The sequence below is a fragment of the Choloepus didactylus genome, chromosome 20 (assembly GCF_015220235.1).
Source record: "Choloepus didactylus isolate mChoDid1 chromosome 20, mChoDid1.pri, whole genome shotgun sequence".
Lineage (NCBI taxonomy): Eukaryota > Metazoa > Chordata > Mammalia > Pilosa > Megalonychidae > Choloepus > Choloepus didactylus.
Window position 1 is genome coordinate 12080920 of NC_051326.1, and position 25883 is coordinate 12106802.

The following is a 25883-nucleotide window of genomic DNA, read 5'->3' on the forward strand; positions in this document are numbered from 1 at the left end:
ATCCTAGAGTTTTAAAGCTGCTGCAATAGTCTAATCCTTCAGTTCAGTCCTGCCACAGTTTGTCTCTGCCACTGACCCACAAGTCCTTGGTATTGGCGTATGGCTCCTGAGACTTACAAGTGGGCCCCTCTTCCAGGCTGTGCACCCCGGGTCCTCTGTTGAGGGATGACTGTGCTATGTCACAGGTGAGTGCCGTCCCCCCAGGGCAGTTCTGGGCTGCTGGGCTGTGTAGGGAGGCTCCCAGTCTGCTGAAATGATGACTGAATGGGACTTTGTTAATTCACACTGGTCCACCTTCCCAAGTCTGGGACAGTCAGCTGAGGTTGCAGGGAAAGCTAATGTCCACGCCCAGTTTTGTGGTGTGTGCCTGTTATTTGAAGCGCTTCCATCACACTGGGTTGTCTGGGGCGGCTCTGGGCTATGGGGCTGGCGATGGGCAGGAGTGTTTCCTGTCCACCAGGATGATGGCTGTGAGCGGACACCCCCCTTTTCTTGGGAAGTTCTGGTGTTTAGTGAATTTTCTCAGCCACTGGATTATTGCGTTTTGTTTCAGAGCTCTCTTAGTTCTGCTCTTGACTTGACCTGCCCAAATTGCAAGTCTTTGAAGCTTTCTGTATTGGGCTTCTTAGAGTAATTGTTTTAGAAAAAGAAAAAGGATTAAAAAAAAGGGCCCTCCTCAGAGATCTAATGGGCTATTGAAATGCTAAGAGACAAAGCACTTAGGGCCATTAAGGAAAGGTCCACAGGGCAGAGAGACCAGCTGTTCTTCGAGATTTGCATATGCGCCTCAGGGCCTGAGCTCTGCCCTTCCCCTTTCTATGTTCACCAGAACTCCAAAAATCCTCCGCTTTCATTTTGGAGTTTTTCGTGTTGTTTTTTTCTATGCCTGTCTCCTCTCTGCTGGGCTGGCTGCTCTCAGATTCTCTGGTGTCTGGTCTCAGTCTATCTATGGTTGGAGTTTGAATCAGTAGAATGAGTTTCTGATAAGGACTGCCACTGCAGTTCTCCCTTCTCCTTCCCGGAGGTGAGAGCCCCTCCTCCCACGGGACTGAGCCTGGCAGGGAGGGGCGCGGGTCCCCTGGCCGCAAAAACTTACAGATTTCGCTGATCTCAGCAGTTCCACGTTTTCATGAGTGTTGTATGAAGTATGCCCAAAGTCAGATTGCTCTGTGGTGTCCAGTCCACGCAGTTCCTGGCTTTCTACCTACTTTCCTGAAGGAGTAACTAAAACATACAGCTCACCAGTCCGCCATCTTGCCCCGCCTCTTACAATCGCCTTTAAGAATCAAGGATACTGGATTGCAGTTCAACAGTTTAAGATATTTCCTTCTAACTGTTCTAATGAACTAAAAACTAAAAAGGGATATCTATATAACACATAAGAGTTATCTCCAGAATGACCTCTCGACTCCATTTGAAATCTCTCAGCCACTGAAACTTTATTTTGTTTCAATTCTCTTCCCTCTTTTGGTCCAGAAGGTATTCTCAGTCATAGGATCCAGGTTCCAGGCTCATCCCCGGGAGTCACGTTCCACATTGCCAGGGAGATTTATACCCCTGAGAGTCACGTCCCACATAATGGGGAGGGCAGGAGTTTACCTGCCAAGTTGGCTTAGAGAGGCCACGTCTTAGCAACAAAAGAGGCCCTCTGGGGAAAACTCTTAGGCACAATTATAAGTAGGATTAGCCTCTCCTTTGCAGTAACAAGCTTCATAAAGTCAAGCCCCAAGATTGAGGGCTCAACGTACTAAGCTGGTGGTTCTCAGTGCTTTTGAGAATATTAGGAATTCTCCAACTGGGGAATTTTAATATTTCAACATTTTTCCACAGTCCCTCAAGGGGAGTTTGCAAATACTTTTTATTCTCTTCCCACATTTCTCTGGGCTATATCAGGGCTTCATGCTAACCTGTACAAACCAACAAGGTCTCACTCCCTAGTCAAGGTTTCATGTAGTTATGGCATTTTAGTAAACGGACCATACAAGTTAAACCGTATAGTGTGCTACAGAAAACTCAGACCTTGCACCATATAACCATCTCTTCCTTTGGTCCCACACAGAAGCCAAAGCTATAAAATACGGTTAATGTCAACTTCTACTCTTCAGTCTGATCCACCCCAATCTCAACCAAGTCCTTTTCATTCATATCTCCATTCAAAGTCTGATCTCCTTTTCAGCCTCTTTAGCAGTTGAGTCATGGGGCGATGCCAACACTCAAAGCTGCCAAACTCTGGCTGTGAGTGCTAAGTGCCAGTCAGACACCCAAAGCTCCAGGGACCAACCGTGTCACACACAAACAACTCAGAATCTCAAAACCTAGAAATCACTGTTAGAATTCATGAATAAATGTGACTTCTGTAAGGACTTACAATCTAGGAACCTCGACATAAGACTTCACCTGATAACTCATACTCCCACATTCAGTTCTGAGTTTACACATAATTTTTAGTCCATATTAGTAAAGCAGTATAATGTTTGTCTTTTCATTTCTGGCTTATTTCACTCAACCCACCATCCTCACGGTGCATTCACTTCGTTGCGTACCTCACAACTTCGTTCCTTCCTGCTGCTGCCTCATGCAAAAACATTCTTATATTTGTATATTTAATCAGACTCATTGACCACTCTAGTTTTCACTGAGTTATACAGTGCCAGTCTTTATCTTCTCTGTTTTCTTCTGGTGTCATACAGACCCCTAACTTTCCTCTTTCAACCACATTCACAGTTATCTTTTTTCTGTGTGCTAACAATATTATGCTACCCATTTCTTGATGTACACAATCAATCCTCTAGAATGTTCTACACTCCTTCAACATCAAATGCCCAATCTCTCCCCTCTTTCTTTCTCCCCTTATTTTTCTAACATGGTTCTGTTACAATTTGGGATTAAATCACTATACGGTATAACTGAATCATGTAGTGTATTATGATTATATTTATTTTCTTTATTATTTTTAAAATTTTGATTGGAATTTTTTTTTTAACTTTGGTTTAAGTCCCTTTGTACCTGTCACTAATTCATCCCCATGACAAAGGGCTTTATCCCTTCCAGGTAGGTTTGAAGCATTAGGTCATCTTACCAATTTAATTTTGTCTGAGGGAAAACTATGGTGAAGCCCTCTCTCTCTCTCCAGTGAACTGATGGCCTCTTAGGCAAGCTATACTGCTGTTGTTCTAGAATCCATGATCGACTACTTTTCATTTTGATTAAACAGATCTTGGGGTAGCTTCATGAAAAAGAGTGTTTGAAAATAGAGTGTGTTGGGAATGGATGGTTTAAAACCAAACAAAGCTGAATTTGCCTTTACTCTGCCTCACACTTGATTGATAGAATGTTGTTCTCATATCTGATATTTTGTATGTGGCATGTTTTTTCTCTCTGCAAGCTATTGAAATCTTCTCTTTTTAACCCTGGTGTTCTGATATTTCATAACAATGGGCCTTGATGTGGGTCCTTTTTCATTCATTCAATACAGAAACTAATGTCTGACCATTCCAGGACATTTTCTTATATTTATTTATTTGTTTATTTTTATATCTTGCTCCCCTCTGTTGTTCCCTCTGGAAATGATTTTATTTAAATGTTGGAACTCTTGGACTAAGCCTCTTAATTTTCTTATTTTTTCCTATTTTCCACCTCTTAGTTGTATTGTTCTATTTTATACAATATTTCTTCAACTTTATATTCAATCCTCTTCATTTCTGGTGTATTTAATTTCCAAAAGCTATTTTGTTCCTTGAGTGTTCTCTCCCCCTCCCTGTTCACACAGCATCTTTTCTCATGTGATTATATTATCATTTTTGGGCTTGTGTTTTTAACTTTCTTCTATTTTCCTTGGAGTCTTTTTTTATGCATTTTTTTGTTTGTTTGTTTTGTTTTTTTCTTGGTTTTTCATGTGACTTGGCAGTTTGGTCATAAGTATAAAAATGGATGATGTGATACAGTGATTAAGAGTAGGGACTCTGGAGCGATGCAAGATGGCAGCCACCATGGGCTCAGACAGTTTATGAAAACCAAACATACAACCTTAAAGTAGAATGTGGACCTGAATTCCCAGAAACACCCCCCTTTGTAATATTTGTAACAAAAATTAATATTCATGGAGTTAATAGTTCTAATGGGGAAGTAGACCCAAGAGGCACATCAGTGTTAGCAAAATGGCAGAATGCATATAGCGTCACAGTTGTCCTGTAAGAACTTCGGCGCCTAATGATGTCTAAAGAAAATACGAAACTCCTTCAGCTGCCTGAAGGACAGTGTTAGGCAATTAATCAAAAAGCAAAACCACAGGTCCTCCCCCCATCCCCATTCCATTATAAGCAGTCTTCATTTTCCATAGTAGTAAACTTTCTAGATATGTCTTGTAGACCTCAAAGTACTAGAAAGGAAGCTCCCTTTCAAAGGCATTTCATTATAAGATACTATAAACTATACTGATTTTTTCTCATTTGAAATATATGAGTTGTGCTGTAACAACAACAAAAAAAGCGGATGGACTCTGGCCCAGACTCCCTGGCTTCAAGCCCCAGCGCCACCATTTACTAATTGTGTGACCTTTGGTCATTTAATTAATCTGTGTTTCTGTTTCCCCATACAGAGATGCTTTTACTATATGCTCTTATTATGATGATTCTTTTCCTTAGCACCTTAAAGGAAGTGTCTGTTACATGTTAGACACTCAATACATATTTGTTGAATAAATAAATGGATGAATGCTGGAGACAAGGGAGGGGTTCTTAGGGTCTAATATTTTGTTATACTGTTTTTCAGTCTATCCTGTGTTCAGTCTTAAGCATCCCTTCTTTCTGCTGTATTCCTCAGTCATTCTAAGTTTCTACAGTGACTTGCCTTACCTCTGTGAATGAATGAATGAATGTTGTTCTTATGAGCTGAACAAGATGTTGAAGGATGAGACAGTAATTAATGATAACAACCTAATACTGGTATTTCATTTTTGAGAGAATAGGCAGTTATTAATTGGTCATTGGTTTTTTTCCCTCCTGTATATTATTTTTTTTTTTTATTTCCCTCTATATCTTTTTTTTTTTTTAATTCAGTTTTATTGAAATATATTCACAAACCATACAGTCATCCATGGTATACAATCAACTGTTCACAGTATATTTTTTTTAAATTAAAATTAAAAATGCTTCCTTTTTTACATAAAGCCAATAACTGCTACTTCTAAATTCAACTGTTTGTGCATCTCTTTATTGTTCAGTGTTATGCCTGTGATGTTAAAGAAAATCCACCTCAAAGCGTCATCTGGTAGTTGCTTCATGTGAGTGAAACATCACACGTGCTCCCCATTTCACACACAGTCAACAAACTGCTCTAGGAAACTGAGTTCACTGAGGCTCCAAAGTAAACCTTTATTTCATGTTCCCCCACACCTGATTGTACCAGTAGCAGCAAAGTTCTGGAGGAGGCACAGTTAATGCCTCTCACAGGTGTCTTGACCTATCGTCATGCTGTTCACAATAACCAAGGATGTTACAATGGAGCCCTAATTTGCACGAGAAGCCAATTAACTGTTCCAGATATTGTACATCTTCCTGAGGACATACCATGATTTCCAAGATGCAAGGTCACGCTATCAGTCTCCCAGCTAGCGCATGGGGAGCTCAGGCACAGGGAGCTGCTTCCTGGATTCCCACTATGTGCTCAAAATAGTGCTTGGCAATATCAGCGTTTACTGTGAGTGTAGGCAATTTTGGGGCAGTCTCCATTACACACTGGGTAGAAATGAAGACTGCCTGACTCAATCTTACTGTAGTTAGTGTATTAGTATCATTAAATGTGGTGAAGAGAATTCTTTCCCATTAGTTAAGCTCAAGGAAGAATATAAAGCATTTGGGTCAATATTATAATCAAATTATGACCAATTCTCCAAGCCAAATAGACAAAAGGAACTGCCAAGGTTAAAGACAGAATAATTCTCTTCATACAGCCTTGTATTGTTTAATGAACTGCACCATTAAAAATCCTAAGCGTAACAGTAATCTTTACAAGCCAACTCATCAAAACAGGCATTTGGCCAATAAGAATTTAATTTCACACCGATAACATACTTTAGACTTCAGATTTATTTAGGGCCATTTGCACATGTTTATAAAATATTTAGTTTCTTCTAGAAGATGACAAGACAGCTCCCCTTCAGTGAGACCCTGGCCTAAGTATATTTGCTTTACTTATATAGCAAGAGGATAACATTAAACACGGAAGCTTTTGATTTGTGGCACTGAATGACGATCTACACAGGGCATCCTTCAAAAGCTACAATTAAGGATCCACCTAGCTTTTCAGCATATTATTTTTAATGTTCAAAGTCATTTCAAATGAAGTCCTCTAATTTTGGAAAGTCTTCTCGACAGAAGGCTTTACCTCAGATGTTCTCTGAGACAGGCAGGGCACTGAATATTTTTTTTGAGTTCTCTTAAAACTGTTAATGGTTTATTTAGAAATATCTCAGATGACAAACCATTTTATGTATATGCATTATTTTTTTATATTTTATATTTGGACTTTACTCTTAGGAATAATACATGAAATATATACGATTCCCATGATGATTAAAGTTACCTAATATGGATATGCCCATAGAAAAAAAAAAAAGAAATATATACGATAGAAGAAATTTTAAAGGGACTTTTAATCTACATTTTATTAATAGGATGCATGTTGCTTCTTACTGCTTTGCAGGTAGATGTTAGTATCACATTATGGAAAAATGGGTTTACAGTCAATGATGATTTCAGAAGTTATTCTGATGGTGCGAGTCAACAGTTTCTGAACTCCATCAAAAAGGGGTAAGCATTGTTTGTAAATACAATATTTTAGACGTTTCATGTGAATGTTTAAAAACTACACATTCACAAACATAAATTTTTCTTTTGTAAATTCAGATTTTCAAAAGATAAGTTTTCTGAAGAATGCCACAGATGTAATTTTGAAGAAAGTTTAGAAACTTGAGTACTGATCAACCAGAATCTTAAATTCATTCACTTTACCAGGAGCTCTTGTTACCAGAGTTCTTTTTATTTAATATTTATGTTTAAATATGTTTAGTCCTTGAATCCAGTGATTTCCATTGCCCTATAATGTTTATTATATAGTTCTAATTCTATGAGTTATAATGCTTGGTTTAGAAAATCTTAAATATATTAAGACGAACTTGAAAATCATATAATTTCACCACACAGAAGTAACTGCTCTCACATTTTGTTGAATTTCTTTCTGGCATTTTTTTGTGTATAGATTCATGTGTAATATGCATATGTTAATTTTTAAAACAAATTTTAATTTATTGTGGAATAGTGGAATAGATCTGCACATGATTTTATACTGATGATCCCTGATTTATATATACACTGTTGGCAATTTATGTCATTTCTAATTTTACTACTATAAAAATAATCAATGACTATCCTAATATTTAAATATTTTTTAAACTAACAGATTTATTGAGATATAGTTAACATGATTTTTTTGATCACATAAATATTAAAAATTTATATACCAAAAGATACCACATATAGTCAAAAGACACATACCAAACCTGGAGTACTTATTGTGCATATGTCATGTAAATGGCTAACATATACAGAAATTAGTAAGAAAAAGATAGCCTATTTTATATGTTTGTACTATTTGGACCTACTTCACAATAGGTCAAATGCATCTGGTCAAATGAATGCATGCATCTGGTCAAATGAATGACATCTATCCATATGCTGACAGGGAAAGAAATCTGTGGTATGTAGCTTAAAAAAAAAAAGTTGGGTTGGAAAGTAGTTGTGTAGAAATTGATCCTATCTGTGGACAGAAAAAAATCAATTATACAGAGTTTCCATGTGCTAAGAAAAAAATCTAGCAGAGGGTATACCAAAGCATTTTAAGTGGGATTGGGATTACAGGGCCTGTAACTTCCTAAATTTACATGTTTCTACCTTGTTAATGACTTGATTTTTAAAGAACAAGCATATAATACTTATGTTTTTAAAATATTTAACTTTCTTATTGAAGTTTGGCATTTACAGAAAAGAACACAAATTATGAATATATAATAAATGAATTTGTATATCTTAACCAGCAAAAAATCAATTCTTATAGAAATTTAAAATTTTTAAATCCACATGGAAGTTCATTGCTTATATATTAAATATAGTCCATGACATTTTAAAGTTTCATGAACTAAGAAAAAAATCTTACCTTCAAAAGATAATAACATTCCTCAGATATTTTTCCAAGTCCTGCTATGTACTAGGCACTGTTCCTGGGATTAGAATATGTTTGTAAGCAAACAGGTGTGGTCCTTGCTCACCTAGAGCTTCCATTCTTCAAAATGGAAGCAACTGTGGGATATTAGAGCGGTAAAGTAAGGTCAAATCTTATGTTGGCTTAATCTCTGTCAGGAGAATGAAATGTGAAAGCATTTTTTAAAACTCTAATATGGCAAGATGGCGTAAGAAAGTATGGGATTTACTCCGTCCTCTAGGGCAGCCAGTAAATAGCCAGGAACTGTCTGAAACAACTATTTTGGGACTTAACAGACCAGATACACATTGCATACCAGAAAGGCTGAGACTGATGTATTGCAGCACAAAACTGTAAGTAAATTGTACCACACTGTGGAGGCTGGTGCTCCTCCCATACTTTTGTGGCAAGCTGACTCCAAGCATCTCCCCAGTGAAACAGAAGCCCTGTTTATTCAGAGGAAGGGAAGAGGAGCTTAACCATGCTCCACTTGCAGATTTGATTAACAGATTTGAACTGCTGAGTACCAGCTCCGAGCACAGTTAAATCTACAAGCAAACAAGAAATAAACTGGGAGTTATGGGAGCTGAGAACTGGGTCTGAGAAACAGATTTTTTTTTTTTTTTTTTTTTTTTTCCTTAAGCAGCCCCTTAAAGAAAGCAGCAGACATTCTTTTTCAGCCCTGCCACAGGCAAGGGTGGGAGTAGGGAGGACTGACAGACAAAGTAATCAGATGAAGGAGATAGTTCCCTAAAGGGTCTATCTTCCCCAAGAAAAGGGGGTAGGGGCAGGGCCCAGTGCAAGTGGTGGCTGTCATTCAGAAAATTTAGACCATAGGGACTGGGATATCAGCAGAAGTTTCAGCCTACAAACTGTGGAGCCCAGCCTGCCTCAGACACTCTCTGGAAGGTGTGAAAGGGGTTTGCTGCTTGATAGTCTGGTAATTTTTCCAACCTACAGGGAACAGGGGGCTGAAGAGCAGACCCCCCCAAAAAAAAGGGGGGGAGGGGTGGGCAAGGCCCAGCACAGATGGTAACCATTATTTACAAAATCCAGACCCCAGGAGCTAGAAAACAGAAACAGTTTAAGCCCACCTTTAAGATAGCCTCAGCCTCTGTCTCATCCATGCCCCTGGCTGGAACAGGGTCTGCTGAGAATTAATTTAAAGTCACAGTACTATTGTAGGCCTGGGGGAGCAGCAGGCTGACAGGCACCATCTGCTGGGCAGGACAGGAAAAGCATAGAATTAAGAGGCTTCTCAAGACAGAGCAATAGATGATGGATGATACATAGGGAGGGAGGAAGGGAAAGAAAGAAATAGCGGTGTGACAACATGTTAAAGTTAGTGGATCGGGGTATCGGGGGGGGGGTCAGGGAATGCTGGAGTTCCGTGTATGGGGTTTGTATTGTTTTTGCAACTGTTCCTACAACTTTGAATTTATTTCAAAATAAAATGTTAAAAAAGGCTTCTCAGTTGTATAAAAATGTAGCTTATGAGGGGTGACAGTGGGATTGGGAATGCCATAAGGACCAAACTCCACTTTGTCTAGTTTATGGATCGATGTGTAGAAAAGTAGGGGAAGCAAACAAACAGACAAAGGTACCTAGTGTTCTTTTTTACTTCAATTGCTCTTTTTCACTCTAATTATTATTCTTGTTATTTTTGTGTGTGTGCTAATGAAGGTGTCAGGGATTGATTTAGGTGATGAATGTACAACTATGTAATGGTACTGTAAACAATCGAAAGTACAATTTGTTTTGTATGACTGCGTGGTATGTGAATATATCTCAATAAAATGATGATTAAAAAAAAAAAAAAAAAAAAAAAGGCTTCTCAGGAAAGGCTCACACCCTGCTGGATCTCATCCTGAGGGAATCTTGATACTGATTACACCCCTTTCCTAAGTTCTGGGCCCGTCTTGTCTAGGAATACCTAACTGCAGTCGATTCTATCTAGAGAATCCCTCCTGTCAGAGCCAGACCTCCAGGTAAAAGTTGCTAGAGGTAATGAAAGGAATGTTAAAAACATAAGAGGCAAAAATGAAACAGAACAAACAGCAGGCCAACATTCCCTGAGGAGAAAGAGGGTAGAGAAAGCCTTTTCCTGAGGATGGAAAAACTGCACCAAAAAAAAAACCGAAACCAAAAACAAAAAATGGTGTAATGGTTAGGTTCATTTGTCAGCTTTGCCAGGTGATAGTACCGAGCTGTCTGATCAAGCAAGCACTGGCCTAACAATTGCTATGAGAAAGTTTGTAGCTGGTTAATAAACTAACAGGCTGGTTCATTAAATTACCAGTCAATTGGCAGCACCTCTGACTGATGATTCACTGAAGGGCGTGTCTTCCACAATGAGAGAATGCAATTGGCGGGATTTAATCCAATTAATCAGTTGAAGACTTATAAGTGAGACAGATTGAGGACCTTCACTTCTTCGGCTGACCAGCGAAGCATTTCCTGAGGAGTTCGTTGAAGTTGCCAGTTTGTTTCCTGAGGAGTTCATTGAACACGTTCGTCGAATATCCCAGCTCATTTCCTGAGGAGTTCATTGAAGTTGCCGGTTCGTTTCCTGAGGAGTTCATTGGACATCTTCCTTGGAGTTGACAGTTTGCTGACTGCCCCACAGAATTTGGACTCGTGCATACCCACAGTTGCGTGAGTCACTATTATAAATTTTATAGTCATAGACACCTCTCATTGATTCTGTTTCCCTAGAGAACCCTAACTAATACAACTTGGTACCAGGAGTGGTTCTTGAGAAACAGAATCTCACAATGGGCTTTTACAATTTGTTTTCTACTCTGATTAGATTCAAAGGCACCAGTGACTCTATTTCCAATAATCAAGAGGGCACTGACAGTCCATGGCATGAGTTGGCAAAGGAGATACGCAAAATAGCACCATTTGATTCTCCTAATCATACTCTTGTACGAAGCAAGACTCTGGGTGACAGTGTTTTTGACACCTTCACAGAGTTTTGCAGAGTTAAGAGGTATAATGATGTTGGCTGGCTGCTCTTAGATACTTTGGATAAAGTTCTAAGAGAAAGAGACGAGTTAAAGGTTTCAAATTCAAAACTTTAAATGCCGTATGACAGATGTAAAGGTTTCTATGTGTGCTTGATAGAAAATCTTATTTCCTGTGTCCGCAGACTTGAGGTTTCTGAAAACCAGAAGCACACTCTCATTGTGCGAGTAGCAGATTTACAACGTAAACTAAAATCTCAATCTCTGAGGGTGTCTGCTAGAGGTAATGAAAGGAATGTTAAAAACATATAGAAGCAAAAATGAAACAGAACAAACAGTAGACCAACATTCCCTGAGGAGAAAGAGGGTAGAGAAAGCCTTTTCCTGAGGATGAAAAAACTGCACCAAAAAAAAAACCGAAACCAAAAACAAAAAGTGGTGTAATGGTTAGGTTCATTTGTCAATGCCTTTACTTTAAAGTAAAGGCATTGATTGGAAAAGAATGAGATCCCAAAACTTGGGATAGGGACATACGGATTGAAAATAATGGCAGTGAGGACATTGGAACCCTGGATTCTGCTGAATCATTATTAGATTTACCTGTAGAGGGCTGTCCTGAGGAAACAGCTTCCCCACCTCCAGTCTGCCCTAAGGAGCCTACCATCCAACCCCCACCTAAAGAGATTAACCCTTCAGTGCCTGCTAATCCTGTAATCACCTCCCTTGAGGAAGCAGCCCTCCTCCTCTGTCTGGAGAGATTAATCCTGTTTTAAGAGATGAAAATGCAACAGAATGTCCTGAGGTAAATGGCTTGAGGGATAATTCTAACTCTTTTCATGACCCACCCCCACCACCAGTCTTTGCTTGAAGACCTATAACTAGACTGAAGTCCCAACAGGCCCCGAAGGCTGAGGTACAAAGTGTGACCCATGAAGAAGTATGCTTTACTCCAAAAGAACTGTATGAGTTTTCCAATTTATACAGACAGAAAGCAGAAGAATATGTGTGGGAATGGATATTAAGGGTGTGGGATAATGGTGGAAGGAATATAAGGTTGGATTAGGCTGAATTTACTGATATGGGCCCACTAAGCAGAGATTCTGCATTTAATGTTGTAGCTCAAGGGGTTAGAAAGGGTGTTAATAGTGTGTTTGGGTCATTGGCTGAAACGTATCAAAAGGTGGCCAGCATTACCAGAGGTTGAAATGCCAGAACCGCCCTGGTACAATGTGGTGGAGGGGATTCAAAGTCTTAGAGAGATTGGAATGTTAGAGTGGATTTATCATGGTAGACCTGCCCACACACCCCTGGAATGTCCAGAGGACACACCTTTTAACAGGACTGTAAGGAATAAATTTGTGAGACTAGTTCCATCATCCCTGAAGAGCTCTGTAGTCGCCCTTCTCTGTAGGCCAGATATTACTGTGGGAACTGCTGTCACTGAGCTGAGATCCTTAAACACAATGGGGATAATCAGGCCCCAAATCCACAGAAGCCAAGTGGCTGCAGTTAATTGCCACAGACAAGGTGGGTGTGGCTACCATAATGGAAAACAGGCTTAAAGCAGCAATCAAAATAATATGACTCGCAGAGACTTATGGCATTGGCTAGTGGATCATGGAGGACCAAGTAGTAAAATAGATGGGCAATTGACTAAATTCTTGTTTGAACTATATAGGCAGAAGAATTCTAGGTCACGTGAACAAAAGTCTCCCTTGAATTACAAAAACAGAGAGTCACGGCCCCTTAATCAATTCCTAGACTTGAGACAGTTTACAGATCCAGAGCCTCTTGAATGAAGGAAAGGCAGGGTACCCTTGGGGAAGGACCCTGTTACACTGCCAAAAATTTATACTGTTAATCTTTCTCCCAGCCTTCCCCAGGGGGACCTATGGCCTTTTTACCAGGGTAACTGTGCACTGGGGAAAAGGAAATGATCAGATATGTCATGAAATATTAGACACAGGTTCAGAAGTGACATTAATTCCCGGAGACCCAAAACATCACTCTGGTCCACCAGTCAGAGTTGGGGCTTACGGAGGTCAGGTGATCGATGGAGTTTTAGTTCAGGTCCATCTCACAGTGGGTCCAGTGGATCCCTGGACCCATTCTGTGGTTATTTCCCCAGTACCAGAATGCATAATTGGAATAGACATACTCAGCAACTGGCAGAATCCTCACATTGGTTCCCTGACTCATGGAGTGAGAGCTATTATGGTGGGAAAGGCCAAGTGGAAGCCACTAGAACTGCCCCTGCCTAGCAAAATAGTGAACCAGAAGCAATACCGGATTCCTGGAGGGATTGCAGAGAGCAATGCCACTTTTAACAACTTGAAGGATTCAGAGGTGGTGATTCCCACCACATCCCCATTCAACTCTCCTATTTGGCCTGTGCAGAAAACAGATGGGTCTTGGAGGATGACAGTGAATTATCGTAAGCTTAGCGAGGTGGTGACTCCAGTTGCAGCTGCTGTTCCAGATGTGGTATCATTGCTTGAGCAAATCAACACATCCCTGGTACCTGGTATGCAGCTATTGATCTGGCAAATGCTTTTTTCTCAATTGCTGTCAGTAAGGACCACCAGAAACAGTTTGCATTCAGCTGGCAAGGCCAGCAGTTTATATTCACTGTGCTACCTCAGGGGTATATTAACTCTCCAGCCCTATGTCATAATATTGTCCGCAGGGATCTTGATTGTTTCTTCCTCCCATAAGACAGAACTAATCAAGATGGACCCCAAATGTGTGGGGCCACACCTCCATGGAAATAATCTAATCAAATTATCACCCACAGTTGGGTGAGTCGCATCTCCATGGAAACACTCAATCAAAAGTTTAACTCAATAAGACTGGGTTAAAAGGCCATGTCTTTTGTGAGGAGTATAATATATCTAAACCAGCACAAACCCCATAACGAACTGTTCATGGATCATTCTCTAGGATAAACCACATGTTGGGTCACAAAGCAGCTCTCAATAAATTTTAAAAAGATTAAAATTATACAGAACACTTTTTTGGATCACAATGGAATGGAGTGGAAATCAAGAACAAGCAGAGGGCTGGAAAATTTGGAAATATATGGAGCTAACAACATACTCTTAAACAACCAGTGGGTCAAGGAAAAAATTACAAGACAAATCAGTAAATATCTTGAGGCAAATGAAAATGAGAACACAGCATATCAGAACTTACAGGATGCAGCAGAGGCCGTGCTGAGAGGAAAATTCATTGCCCTAAATGCATATATTAAAAAAGAAGTGTTCTGGTTTGCTAAAGCTGCCATTATGGAAAATACCAGAAATGGATTTGCTTTTATAAAGGGAATTTATTATGTTCAGGTTTACAGTTCTAGATCCATAAAGGTGTCTAAACTAAGGCATCAGCAAGAGGATACCTTCACTGAAGAAAGGCTGATGGCATCTGGAACACCTCTATCGGCTGGAAAGGCATGTGGCTAGCTTCTGCTGGTCCTTTGCTCCTGGTTTCTGGTTTCAAAATGGCTTTCTCCAAAATGTCTCTGGGCTTCTGTCTCTCTCAACTTCTCTTTCTCAGCTCCTATGCATCCTTGCTTGTTCTCCCAGGGTGTTTCTCTCTAAGCATCTGGGGGTCCTCTCTTACCTTCTCTGGGACAAAATTTGGACTTCATCTGTTAGCTTAGCATCTCCAAATGTCCTTCTGTTTGCATCTCCAAGCATCTGGCTCTTTGTCGGCTCTTAGCTCTCTTAAGGACCCCAGTAAACTAATCAAGACCAACCAGGAATGGGTGGGGTTGCACCTCCATGGAAATAATCTCATCAAAAGGTCCCATCCACAATGTGTCTTCCCCCACAAAATTGGATTCAAAGAATATGAATCCTAGGGTACCTAACAGTTTCAAACCAGCGCAAGACAAAAGAGCAAAATTTGAGTACTTACTTGCTCACCTGAAGGAACTAGAGAAAGTACAGCAAACTAACCCCAAAGCAAACAGGAGGAAAGAAATAGCAAAGATTAGAGCAGAAGTAAATGAAATTGAGAACATGAAAACAATAGAGAGACACAGCAAAACTAGAAGGTGGTTTTTTGAGAAAATCAATAAAATTGATGGGCCCTTAGCTAGGCTGACAAAGAAAGAGAAAGAGGATGCAAATAAATACCATCAAAAATGGGAAAGGAGACATAACTACATAACTACTGACCCTGCAGAAATAAAGGAGATAATGAGAAGATACTATGAGCAACTATATGCTAATAAACTAGACAACTTAGACGAAATGGACAACTTCCTAGAAAAGCATCAACAACCAATATTGACTCGAGAAGAAATAGAGGACCTCAACACACCAATCACAAGTGAAGAGATTGCATCTAATCAAAAACCTCCCAAGAAAGAAATATCCAGGACCAGATGGCTTCACATGTGAATTCTACCAAGCATTCAAGAAAGAACTAGTACCAATCCTGCTCAAACTCATAAAAAATTGAAGAGGAGAGAAACCTACCTAACTCACTTTGTGAAGCAACAAAGATACCAAAGCCAGACAAAGATACTAAAAGAAAATTACAGACCAATGTCTTTAATGAATATAGTTGCAAAAATACTCATACTCAACAAAACTTTGCAAATAGAATGCAGTAGCACGTTAAAAGAATTATACACCATGACCAAGTGAGTTTTATTCCAGGTATGTCAGGGTTGTTCACCACAAGAAAATCAATTAATGTAATACACCACATAAATAAATCAAGGGGGAAAAGCCACTTGATAGCCTCAATTGATGCAGAAAATACATTTGAAAAAACTCAGCATCCTTTCTCGATGAAAACACTTCAAAGGATAGAAATAGGATGCTTCCTTAACATGATAAGGGGATATATGAAAAGCCCACAGCTAACATCATACTCAATGGGGAAAGACTGAAAGCTTTCCCTCTATAGTCTGGAACAAGACAAGGATGCCCTCTGTCACCACTGATATTCAACATTGTGCTGAAAGTTCTAGCTATAGCAGTTAGGGAAGAAAAAGAAATAAAAGGCACCCAGATTGAAAAGGAAGAAGTAAAACTTTCACTGTTTGCAGATGACGTGTTCCTATATGTAGAAAATCCTAAAAGAATCCACAGCAAAGCTACTAGAGCTAATAAATGAGTACAGCAGAGTGGCCGATAAAAGATCAACATGTGAATATCAGTAATGCTTCTATGCACTAGTAACGAGCAATCTGATGAGGAAATCAAGAAAATTCGATTTACAATAGCAACCAAAATAATCAAATATTAGAAATAAATTTAACCAAGAACATAAAAGACCTATACCCAGAAAACTATGAGAAATTGCTAAAAGCAACCAAGAAAGACCTAAATAAATGGAAGGACATACTGGTTTTATGGATTGGAAGACTAAATATAGTTAAGATGTCAATTCTATCCAACTTAATTTATAGATTAAATGCCGTACCAGTCAGAATCCCAACTTTGCAAAAATAGAAAAAGCAATAATGAAATTTGTTTGGAAGGGCAGAGTGCCTGAATAGCTAAGAATATCTTGAGAAAGAAAAATGAAGGGGGATGTCTCACACTACCTGACTTTAAAGCATATTACAAAGCTGCAGTGGTGAAAACAGCATGGTACTGGCATAAAGATAGATAATCTGACCAATGGAATTGAATTGAGGTTTCAGAAATAGTCCCTCTCATCTGCGGCCAATTGATTTTTTATAAAGTCGGCCAAATCCGCTCAACAGAGACAACAGCCTCTTCAATAAATGGTGCTTGGAGTACTGGATATTCATATCCAAAAGAATGAAACAAGACCCATATCTCACACCTTGTACAAAAGTTAACTCAAAATGGATCAAAACCTAAACATTAGAGCTAAGACCATAAAACTTTTAGAAGAATATCTTAAAGATCTTCTGGTAGGAGGTGGTTTCCTAGACCTTACAGTCAAAGCACAAGCAATGAAAGAAGAAATAGATAAATAAGATCTCCTCAAAATTGAATAGTTTTGTGCATCAAAAGATTATGTCAGGAAAGTAAAAAGGCAGTCTACTCAGTGGGAGACAATATTTGGAAACTACGTGTTGATTAAGGATTTAATATCCAGAATAAACACATAAAGATTCTACAACTCAACAACGAAAAGACAAACAACACAGTTAAAAAATAGGCAAAAGACATGGATAGACACTTTTCCAAGGAGGAAATACAAATGGCTCAAAAGCACGTGAAAAGATGCTCAACTTCACTAGCTATTAGAGAAATGTGACTCAAAACCACAATGATTTACCATCACACCTACTAGAATGGCCGCTATCAAAACAAAACAATAGCAACAACAACAACAAAAAAACAAAACTACAAGTGCTGGAAAGGATGTGCAGAAATGGGTACACTTATTCACTCTTGGTGGGAGTGTAGAATAGTGCAGCTGCTCTGGAAGGCAGTTTGGAGGTTCCTCAGGAAGCTAAGTATAGAATTACTGTATGTTCCAGCATTCCCATTAAGTAGTATGTACTCGGAAGAACCAAAAGCAGAGACACAAACAGACATTTGCACACTGATATTTATAGCAGCATTATTCATGATTGCCAATAGATGGAAACAGCCCAAATGTCCATAAACAAATTGTGGTGTCTAGTTATGATGGAGTATTATGCAACTGTAACAGAGTAAAGTCATGGCGCATGCAATAATGTGGATGAACCCTGAGGACATTATGTTGAGTGATATAAACCAAAAACAAAAGAACAAATACTGTATGGTCTCACTAAAATGAACTAACTGTAATGAGCTAACTCCGAGAGTTAAATTAGAGAGCACAGGGTTATCAGGAGATAGAAAGAGGGCAGAGATTGGGCAGTCGATGCTAAGGAGTACAGAATGTTCAATAAGTTTGATTGTAAAGGATTGGAAATGGCTATCACTGTGTAATGGTAGCACAATACTGTAAGTGTGATTAAAAAGTTGTGTGTGAATATGTTTGAAAACAGTAAGGCTAGAGCTGTATGTGTCACCAGAAGCCAAGCTAGAGGATAAAAACTGGAACTGTATAACTTCATGAAACCTAGAGTTGACAGTGATGGTGGTTAATCGTACAAACATAAGAAAGTTTTTACATGAACGAGAACAAATGTATGTCACTATTACAAGGTGTTATAAATGAGAAGGTACATGGAAAAATACAATTACTGTAAACTAATGTCTGTAGTTAACAGTAACACTGTGATGTTCTTTCATTAATTGTAACAAAGTTAGTATTCCAAAGCTAAATGTAAATAAGAGGGAGATATAAGAGAGGGGTATGGGATTTTTTCTTTCTTTTTTTCATTCTTTCTTTTCAGAAGAAATGGGAATGTTCTCATATAGATTGTGGTGGTAAATGCCTAACTGTGACAACACCAGGAGCCATTTATTGTACACTTAGGATGGATTGTATGGTGTGTGAATAAAACTGTTTTAAAAAAATAAAGAGAAAACCACAGGTGCTGGAGGAGATGTAGAGAAAGGTGTACTTATTCACTGTTGGTGGAGAAGTAGAATTGTGCATTCCCTCTGGAGGGGAGCGTGGCAGTTCCTCAGGAAGCTGGGTATGGGGTTGCCATGTTAGCTTGCAAGCCTGTTACTAGGTATATGCCCAGAAGAGCTTAAAGCAGAGACACAAGTAGACATTTGCACACTGATGTTAATTACAGCATTATTCACAATTGCCAGTGGATGGAGGTGGCCCAAGGGTACATCGAGTGATTAATGGAAGGGTGAATGGTGGGGTATACATACGATTGAATATTGGGCAGCCGTAGAAAGGAATGAAGTTGTGAGGCATGCAGCCAGGTGAATAAACTTTGAGGGCATTATGTTGAGTGAAATAAGCCAGAAACAAAAGGAGAAATATTGTATGGTCTGTGATATTGTCCATATGTTAAAACTTCAACATCTGTGTGAGAACAAAGGAAGAGATGTTTATTTTGTCCGAAATTTAAATACTCTGTAGCACACTAATTTAACCTGTCTGGTCAGTTTATTTAAACACCCTAATTACATGGAACCTAGAATAGGGAATGAGATCTTGTTATTCTATACAGATTACTGTAATACCTTGATACATTCCAAAGTATTTTGGGCAGAAAATAAAGGTTTTGCAGTAGCTTTTGAGGGACTGGAAGAAAAATGTGGAACTATTAAACTTCCTCACCTAAGGAACTCCTGACGTTCTCTCAGGCTTTAGGGACTCCCAATTTAATAAGCCAAGCCCTCGATCTTGAGGCTTCCCTTATGAGACTTATTTCTGTTATGGCAAAGCTATGCATACTTACAATTATGCCTAAGAGTCATCCCCAAAGAACCTCTTCTGTTGCTCGGATGTGGTCTCTCTCTCTAAGCCAAATTCTGCAAATAAGTTCATTACCCTCCCCCTACATGGAACATGACTCCCAGGAGGGTAAGTCTCCCTGGCAATGTGAAGCATGACTCATAGGGATGAACCTGGCCCTGGCATCGCTGGATTGACAGTGCTTTCTTGACCAAAAAGGGGAAAGGAAATGGAACAAAATAAAGTTTCAGTGGCTAGAGTTGAGTGGTCATTCTGGAGATTCCTCATATGCAAGCTTCAGCCAGAGATTGCAGTTTGTCACGGTATGTCAAGTCCCAACCAACAATATTCCTGAAAACCCAAAAGAATACCCTGGGCTCTATCTAAGACTCTATAAAATTTTACTTACTAAGTTTATTTTTCAGAAACTTAAAGCCTCCGGATTGTGCCTGTGCCAGATAAGCCCTGAAATCCAGAGGTGCCAGTTTCTCCAAGAACATCAACCAGTTTCATTCCTCTACCCCCATGTTGTCAGCACCCCTTTTCAGCGTAAAGAAGTTAGAATGGTCATTGCCCAGATATCCCTGATGATTGAGATTGTGATCAAATGAGAGGGAGGAGTTGTCACGGAGAAGTTAGGATTTAACAAAGGATTATGACTAGTGACTCATTATATAAATATTTCTTTTTAGTTTCTAGTGTATTAGAGTAGCCAGAAGAAAATACCTTATAATGATGAATTGTAATCCAGTAGCCTTGATCTTTGATAATGATGATATAACTATATAGCTTTTATCTTGTGGCCATGTGATTGTAAAAACCTTGGACTGATACCCCTTTATTCAGTGTATGTGTAAATGAGTGATAAAGACATGCATGAAAAGAAAAAAACTCTAATATGTTTTATATTTTATTTTTGTCATTTTCAGAGTAATTCCTATTTTCATTCAAAAATTGAACGGAGGGTTTGATTTTTTATAGCGCTTTTTAGTCCTAATTGTATACTATAAAAATTCTCAAGTTCCTTAAATTTAACAGTATATAGTTTCCAAATGTTTCTTGACTTTATATTTTAGATGCTACTGAAAACCCTGCTTTTTATCAATTTTTACGACATTGAAAATTACTGTTTTTCTTCTGGATTTTTAGTATTGCTTATGTTATTTAATATTATTAGTTTTAAATACATTTAATTCTTTCATTGCATGGAATATTATATGCCTTATTTCTATATATTATATTTTTGTATGATATTCAGTTCTTTTGCATACAAAATATGCTTTTCAGAGAAAGAAGAAACACTTCGGTAACTTTTATTTTTATTTTGCTTCTTTGCCTTTCAAGGGAATTACCTTTAGAATTACAGGGAATTTTTGATAAAGAAGAGTTGGATGTTAAAGTTGAAGATAAAAAAAATGAAATATGTGTGTCAACAAAGCCTGTATTCCAGCCGTTCTCAGGCCAGGGTCACAGACTAGGAAGGTAAGTAGGTTCACAATCCATGTTTTCCGTAAGCATAGGCTTGAATAATATTCAGTCCATCATTGTTTTACTCATGTAGATTACACGAATAGAATTATCATTTCTGCCTTTGGAAATCAGATTTTTCATTTAAACTTCAATGAGAGCCTTTAAGTCATATTTACCTTAGTGTAAATTAAAATATGCTGGTTTTACATTATAAAACCATGGAGGCTTTTTTGGTTTTATCAGATCAAAAAGGCTGACAAATTATTAAGGACATTGGGCAGAATTGGTTTATATGCTAGCTTTTTAACAGTAGCTTCCATTTTGTAGTTATTTTTCATTTGAATTACAACAACAAAAAAGGAAAAACATGGGTGAATCTCCAAACCATTAAGATGGGTGATTGCAGAAATCCATGAAAAATACATATTTTCCCATGTATATGAAATTATAGAATCGGCAAAATTAATCTACAATGGCAGAAAGCAGATCCATGTTTGTTTTATCTGGACTGTGGATAAGGAATTTGATATAAAAAGGACGCGAGGGTAACTGGCATGATGGAAATATTGTATATCTTGATTGTGGCAGTGGTTACAATTACACATTTTTCAAAATTTATCGGTCATACACTTAAATGAATACTTGCATTGATTATAAATTATACCTTACAAGTTATTTGATTTTAAAAATTTACGTAGCCAACAAATATGTATCAAGAACACTTACTATATGCCAGGTATAGGAGTGATAAATAGGACAAAATCTTTCCTTGCTGGTTTTTTTTTTTTTTGTCCTGCTAGTCTAATGGGGCTAAACATTACATAAGTGGACTTCGAGTAATTTACAAGTGTCATCACAAGTGTAGGAAATAACTGATGTTGAAGGTTAGACTGGCAAAGAGTGCCTAACTCTAGAAAAACAGCAACAGGGTCAGGATCTCTTGAAGCAGATGAGGACAAAGAATGAGGGGGTGAGGGGCAGGCATTCCTGGTAGAGGGAAAAGCATATGTGAGGGCACAGATGTGAGTGCAGTGGGATCCCAGATTGCAAATAGGTATGACCAGACCACTGGGTTGTTATTGGTGATCAGCAAGAAATAAGTTCAGAAAAGTGGGTAGTTACAGATCCATTTCACAGAGGGGTTTCCTTTTATTGTCTTGCTAAGGAGTTGACCCTTATTCTGCAAGCATTAAGAAACAATTGAATAATTTTAGGAGGAATGACATTAATCTGTATTTCTGTTGTGCATCATATATATTATCCTTTGTCACATATAAGAAGCATTTTAGCATAGTGACAAGAGCACAGGCTCTTGAGCTGCACTGTCTTGGTGTTGTAAGCAGTAGACACATGAGGCTAATTAATTAAAATTAGTTAAAATTAAGTTCCTCATTCACTCTAGCCACATTTCAAATGTTCAGTAGCCACTTGTGCCTACTATATTGACCAGTGCAAATATAGAACATTTCCAGCATCTGGGAGGTTGTATTGGACAGCACTACCCTTCAGTCAGACCACCTAGGTTTCAATCTCAAGCCATCAGTTACCATCTTGGTGACCTTTGGGCAAGTTACTTAACATCTCTAAGCCTCAAGTTACTGTAACATTGAGCCGCCTTCCTTAGGTTTTAAAGATTTAGTAAGACAAATGGCTATAATTTGCCTGCATTTCCCTGGCACACAGTAAACTAAAAATATTTGGTTATCTTTATTGTTATGATAGAGTTATGATAAAATTTGTTTCCTGGTACTTAAAGATTCCTTCTCATCTGTATTTATACTTACATTTCTCAGTTTTACTTTGAATGAGGTTTTTTTTTTTTTCAGATTCCAGCAAACAGATTTATGATTTACAAAAATCTTCCTAAAAGGTATATTTGATGTAAAATTTTATAGTAATTATTTAATGATAAATTATGCTCATTGGAAAACATGAGTCTGGCTTTGTTTTCTGTATTTTATTAGTGCCACACCAAAAATTATTTCTAAAGCAAAGAGTATTGAAGTAAAGAATAAAAATAATATGTCTGCTGTCCCGCTTAACAACTTGGAACCTATCACTAATATACAGATCTGGTTAGCCAATGGGAAAAGGGTCATCCAGAAATTTAACATTTCTCATAGGTGAGTCTTATGTTTCCATATTTGTCTTCTTTTTTTCTAAGTTTATATTTCATTTCTTTTTGTTGTTATTTTTAAGAACTAACCAAGGATTATAATAAGCAGTTCTTGAAACATAATATATAAAGACAGTGGATATTCTTAGGCATTAATGAGGTATTTTCAATCTGGGTTTATAGATTATCATTCTAGTCAATTGATTAGTTTTTCTAACTGCATACGCAATTATTTTGATTTTATAATCAGTCATTAACATTATGTATACATTTTTCTCTTAGCTGTAGAAAAAAGAAAGGAAAATATGAGAAAGTATTGAAGGAAAATGAAGTCAATTTCATTTCACCCAAAGATAATCACTGTTATAAGTTCAATGTATTTTTCCAATTTTATCATCACTGCTTAAAAATATTTTTTCATTTAAATCAAAAGTAAGCACATACTGCTTATAGTTTTCCTTTTTTTATTTTTGGGAAATTTTATACAAATAAATAAAAGTATGTATTATATAACTGCACAAAGTTAAAAGAATAATAATAAAATAAGAAAATGTACCACCTAGCTCTAAACATAGATCCTTACCGATACCTTATGTGCCTCTCCCTGATCATATATCACCTTTCTTTTGTGCAAAAGGTAATCAGTATCTTAAATTTGTGTTAATTGTTTTCTTGCTTTTATTCATAGTTCTATGAAGTGCATATGTATCTAAATTTGCTGAATCATTTGTTCATTTTAAAATGATTGTTCTAAATTTTGAAACAATCACAAACTTACAGAAAAATCTCATGTACAGTATTATATGAGTACAAGGTGCCAACCTGACAACACATCGCCCCCAAATACTTGAGTGTGTATTTCCTACAGACAAGAACATTCGCCCACGAAACCACAGTGCAGCCATCTAAATCAGGAAATTAACATTGATACAATTCTACCAACTAATATACTCTATTCAAATATGCCGTTTACTCTGTCATCCTTTATAGCAGAAGGCCAGCTCATAATCACACATATTTAGTTGTCATGTCTGCATTTGAAATAATTCCTCAGTCTTTCCTTGACTTTCAAAATCTTGACATTTTTGTCTACATTATAGGCCAACTTTTTAATATCATGTCTCTTCATGATTTTATTCAGCTCATGAATTTTGGCAGGGTTATCACAGAAGTGATGTTTTGTTCTTCATTCCATTCTATCATTTACCTTTGTGCCATTATGATGATATTAAAGCTTGATTACTTGATTAAGGTAGTATCTGCCAGACTCTTTCACTATACATTTTTCCTTTTGCCCAATACAATTAATAAGTATTCTGTGGGGAAGAACTTTGAAATTGTAAAATTATTGTGTTCTTTATACAGCATCATGAGTGTTCATTATTTATATCCATATGCCCTCATGGTTGCCTGTTTTGTTCAGTGGGTTATAATCCCTTGCCATCGTTCGTTATTTTGACCTCAGATTGTCCCAGATGTAGTCAGCAAGAACTTCTGTGTTCTTTTGACATGTTCACATCCTTCTTTGACCATTTCCCTGCTTTTTGGCACAGCAGTTTGTTTCGGGCTTATTCCGTACTTTTCCCAAGAAGACCTGTTCCTTTTGGTGGGGAATGGTATTGAGAAGCCAGGATATGGGTAATAGGTTTACTTATTGCTCACTGCTGTGTGTCTACTCCAGGCCTCTTGGTAGACACAGCTAGGGATATATACAGAACATACATACACATGTGCATGTGCATCTGTATTTATTTCTGTATCTTTATATACCAAAAACTATTAAGTTCCCACAGATACCTCCTATTCCAGTCCACCACCACAAGGTTTATTCTAGTTTTGCCCTTTCCATATTTGTAACTATCTTCTCCCACAGTGAGAGTCCTGGCTCCCATTTTTTAAATTATTATTATTAGATAAGTTGTAGGTTTACAGAAAAATCATGCATAAAATTCAGAGTTCCTGTACACGCACCTATTATTAACACCTTGCATTGGTGTGGAACATTTGTTACAATTTATGTAGCACATTTTTATAATTGTACTTTTAACTACAGTCCATGATTTAACTTAGTTCCCTAAAACAGTACCTTTTAAAACCTAAATCCCTGTTCTCTATCCCTACTGCATCTCCTGGTAACCTGTACTCTCTAGATTATGAGTCTGGGGATTTGCATATTCTAAGTAATTCATGTCATTGAGATGCTACAATATTTGTCCTTTTGTCTCTGGCTTGTTTCACTCAACATGGTGTCTTCAGGGTTTGTCCAGGTTGTCGCATGAATCAGAACTTCATTCCTTTGAATGGCTGAGTAATATTCCATCATATGTGTATATACCACATTTTGTTTATCCATTCATTGGTTGATGAACACTTGGGTTGCTTTCCTCTTTAGGCAATTACGAATAATTCTGCTATGAATATTGGTGGGCAAATGTATGTTTGAGTCTCTGCTTTCAGTTATTTTGGGTATGTACCTATAAGTGGGATTGCTTTGTCATATGGTAATTTTATATTTAACTTTCTGAGGAACTGCTACACTGTCTTCCACATGGCTGCCCCATTTTACCTTCCCACCAGCAGTGAATGAGTGTTCCTATTTCTCTATATCCTCTCCAACATTTGTAATTTTCTGTTTTTTAAATAATAGGCATTCTAGTGGCTGTGAAATGTTATCTTGCGGTTTTGATTTGCATTTCCCTAATGGCTAATGGTGTTAAACAGTTTTTTCATGTGCTTTATGTATTCTGGCTATCAAACCTTTATCAGATATGTGGTTTCTAAATATT

At 37.9% G+C, this 25883-nt stretch overlaps 1 protein-coding gene across 2 annotated transcripts in view; it reads left to right on the forward strand.

Moving 5' to 3' along the window:
• Window positions 1–25883, forward strand: part of UBXN2A (UBX domain protein 2A) — a 74762-nt gene that overhangs the window by 32551 nt on the left and 16328 nt on the right. For both annotated transcript variants that reach the window (XM_037812962.1, XM_037812961.1), the window contains exons 4-6: window positions 6703–6809; window positions 20856–20993; window positions 22946–23104. In XM_037812962.1, the coding sequence (XP_037668890.1) occupies window positions 6703–6809; window positions 20856–20993; window positions 22946–23104 (404 nt within the window). The remainder of the gene's footprint in view (window positions 1–6702; window positions 6810–20855; window positions 20994–22945; window positions 23105–25883) is intronic.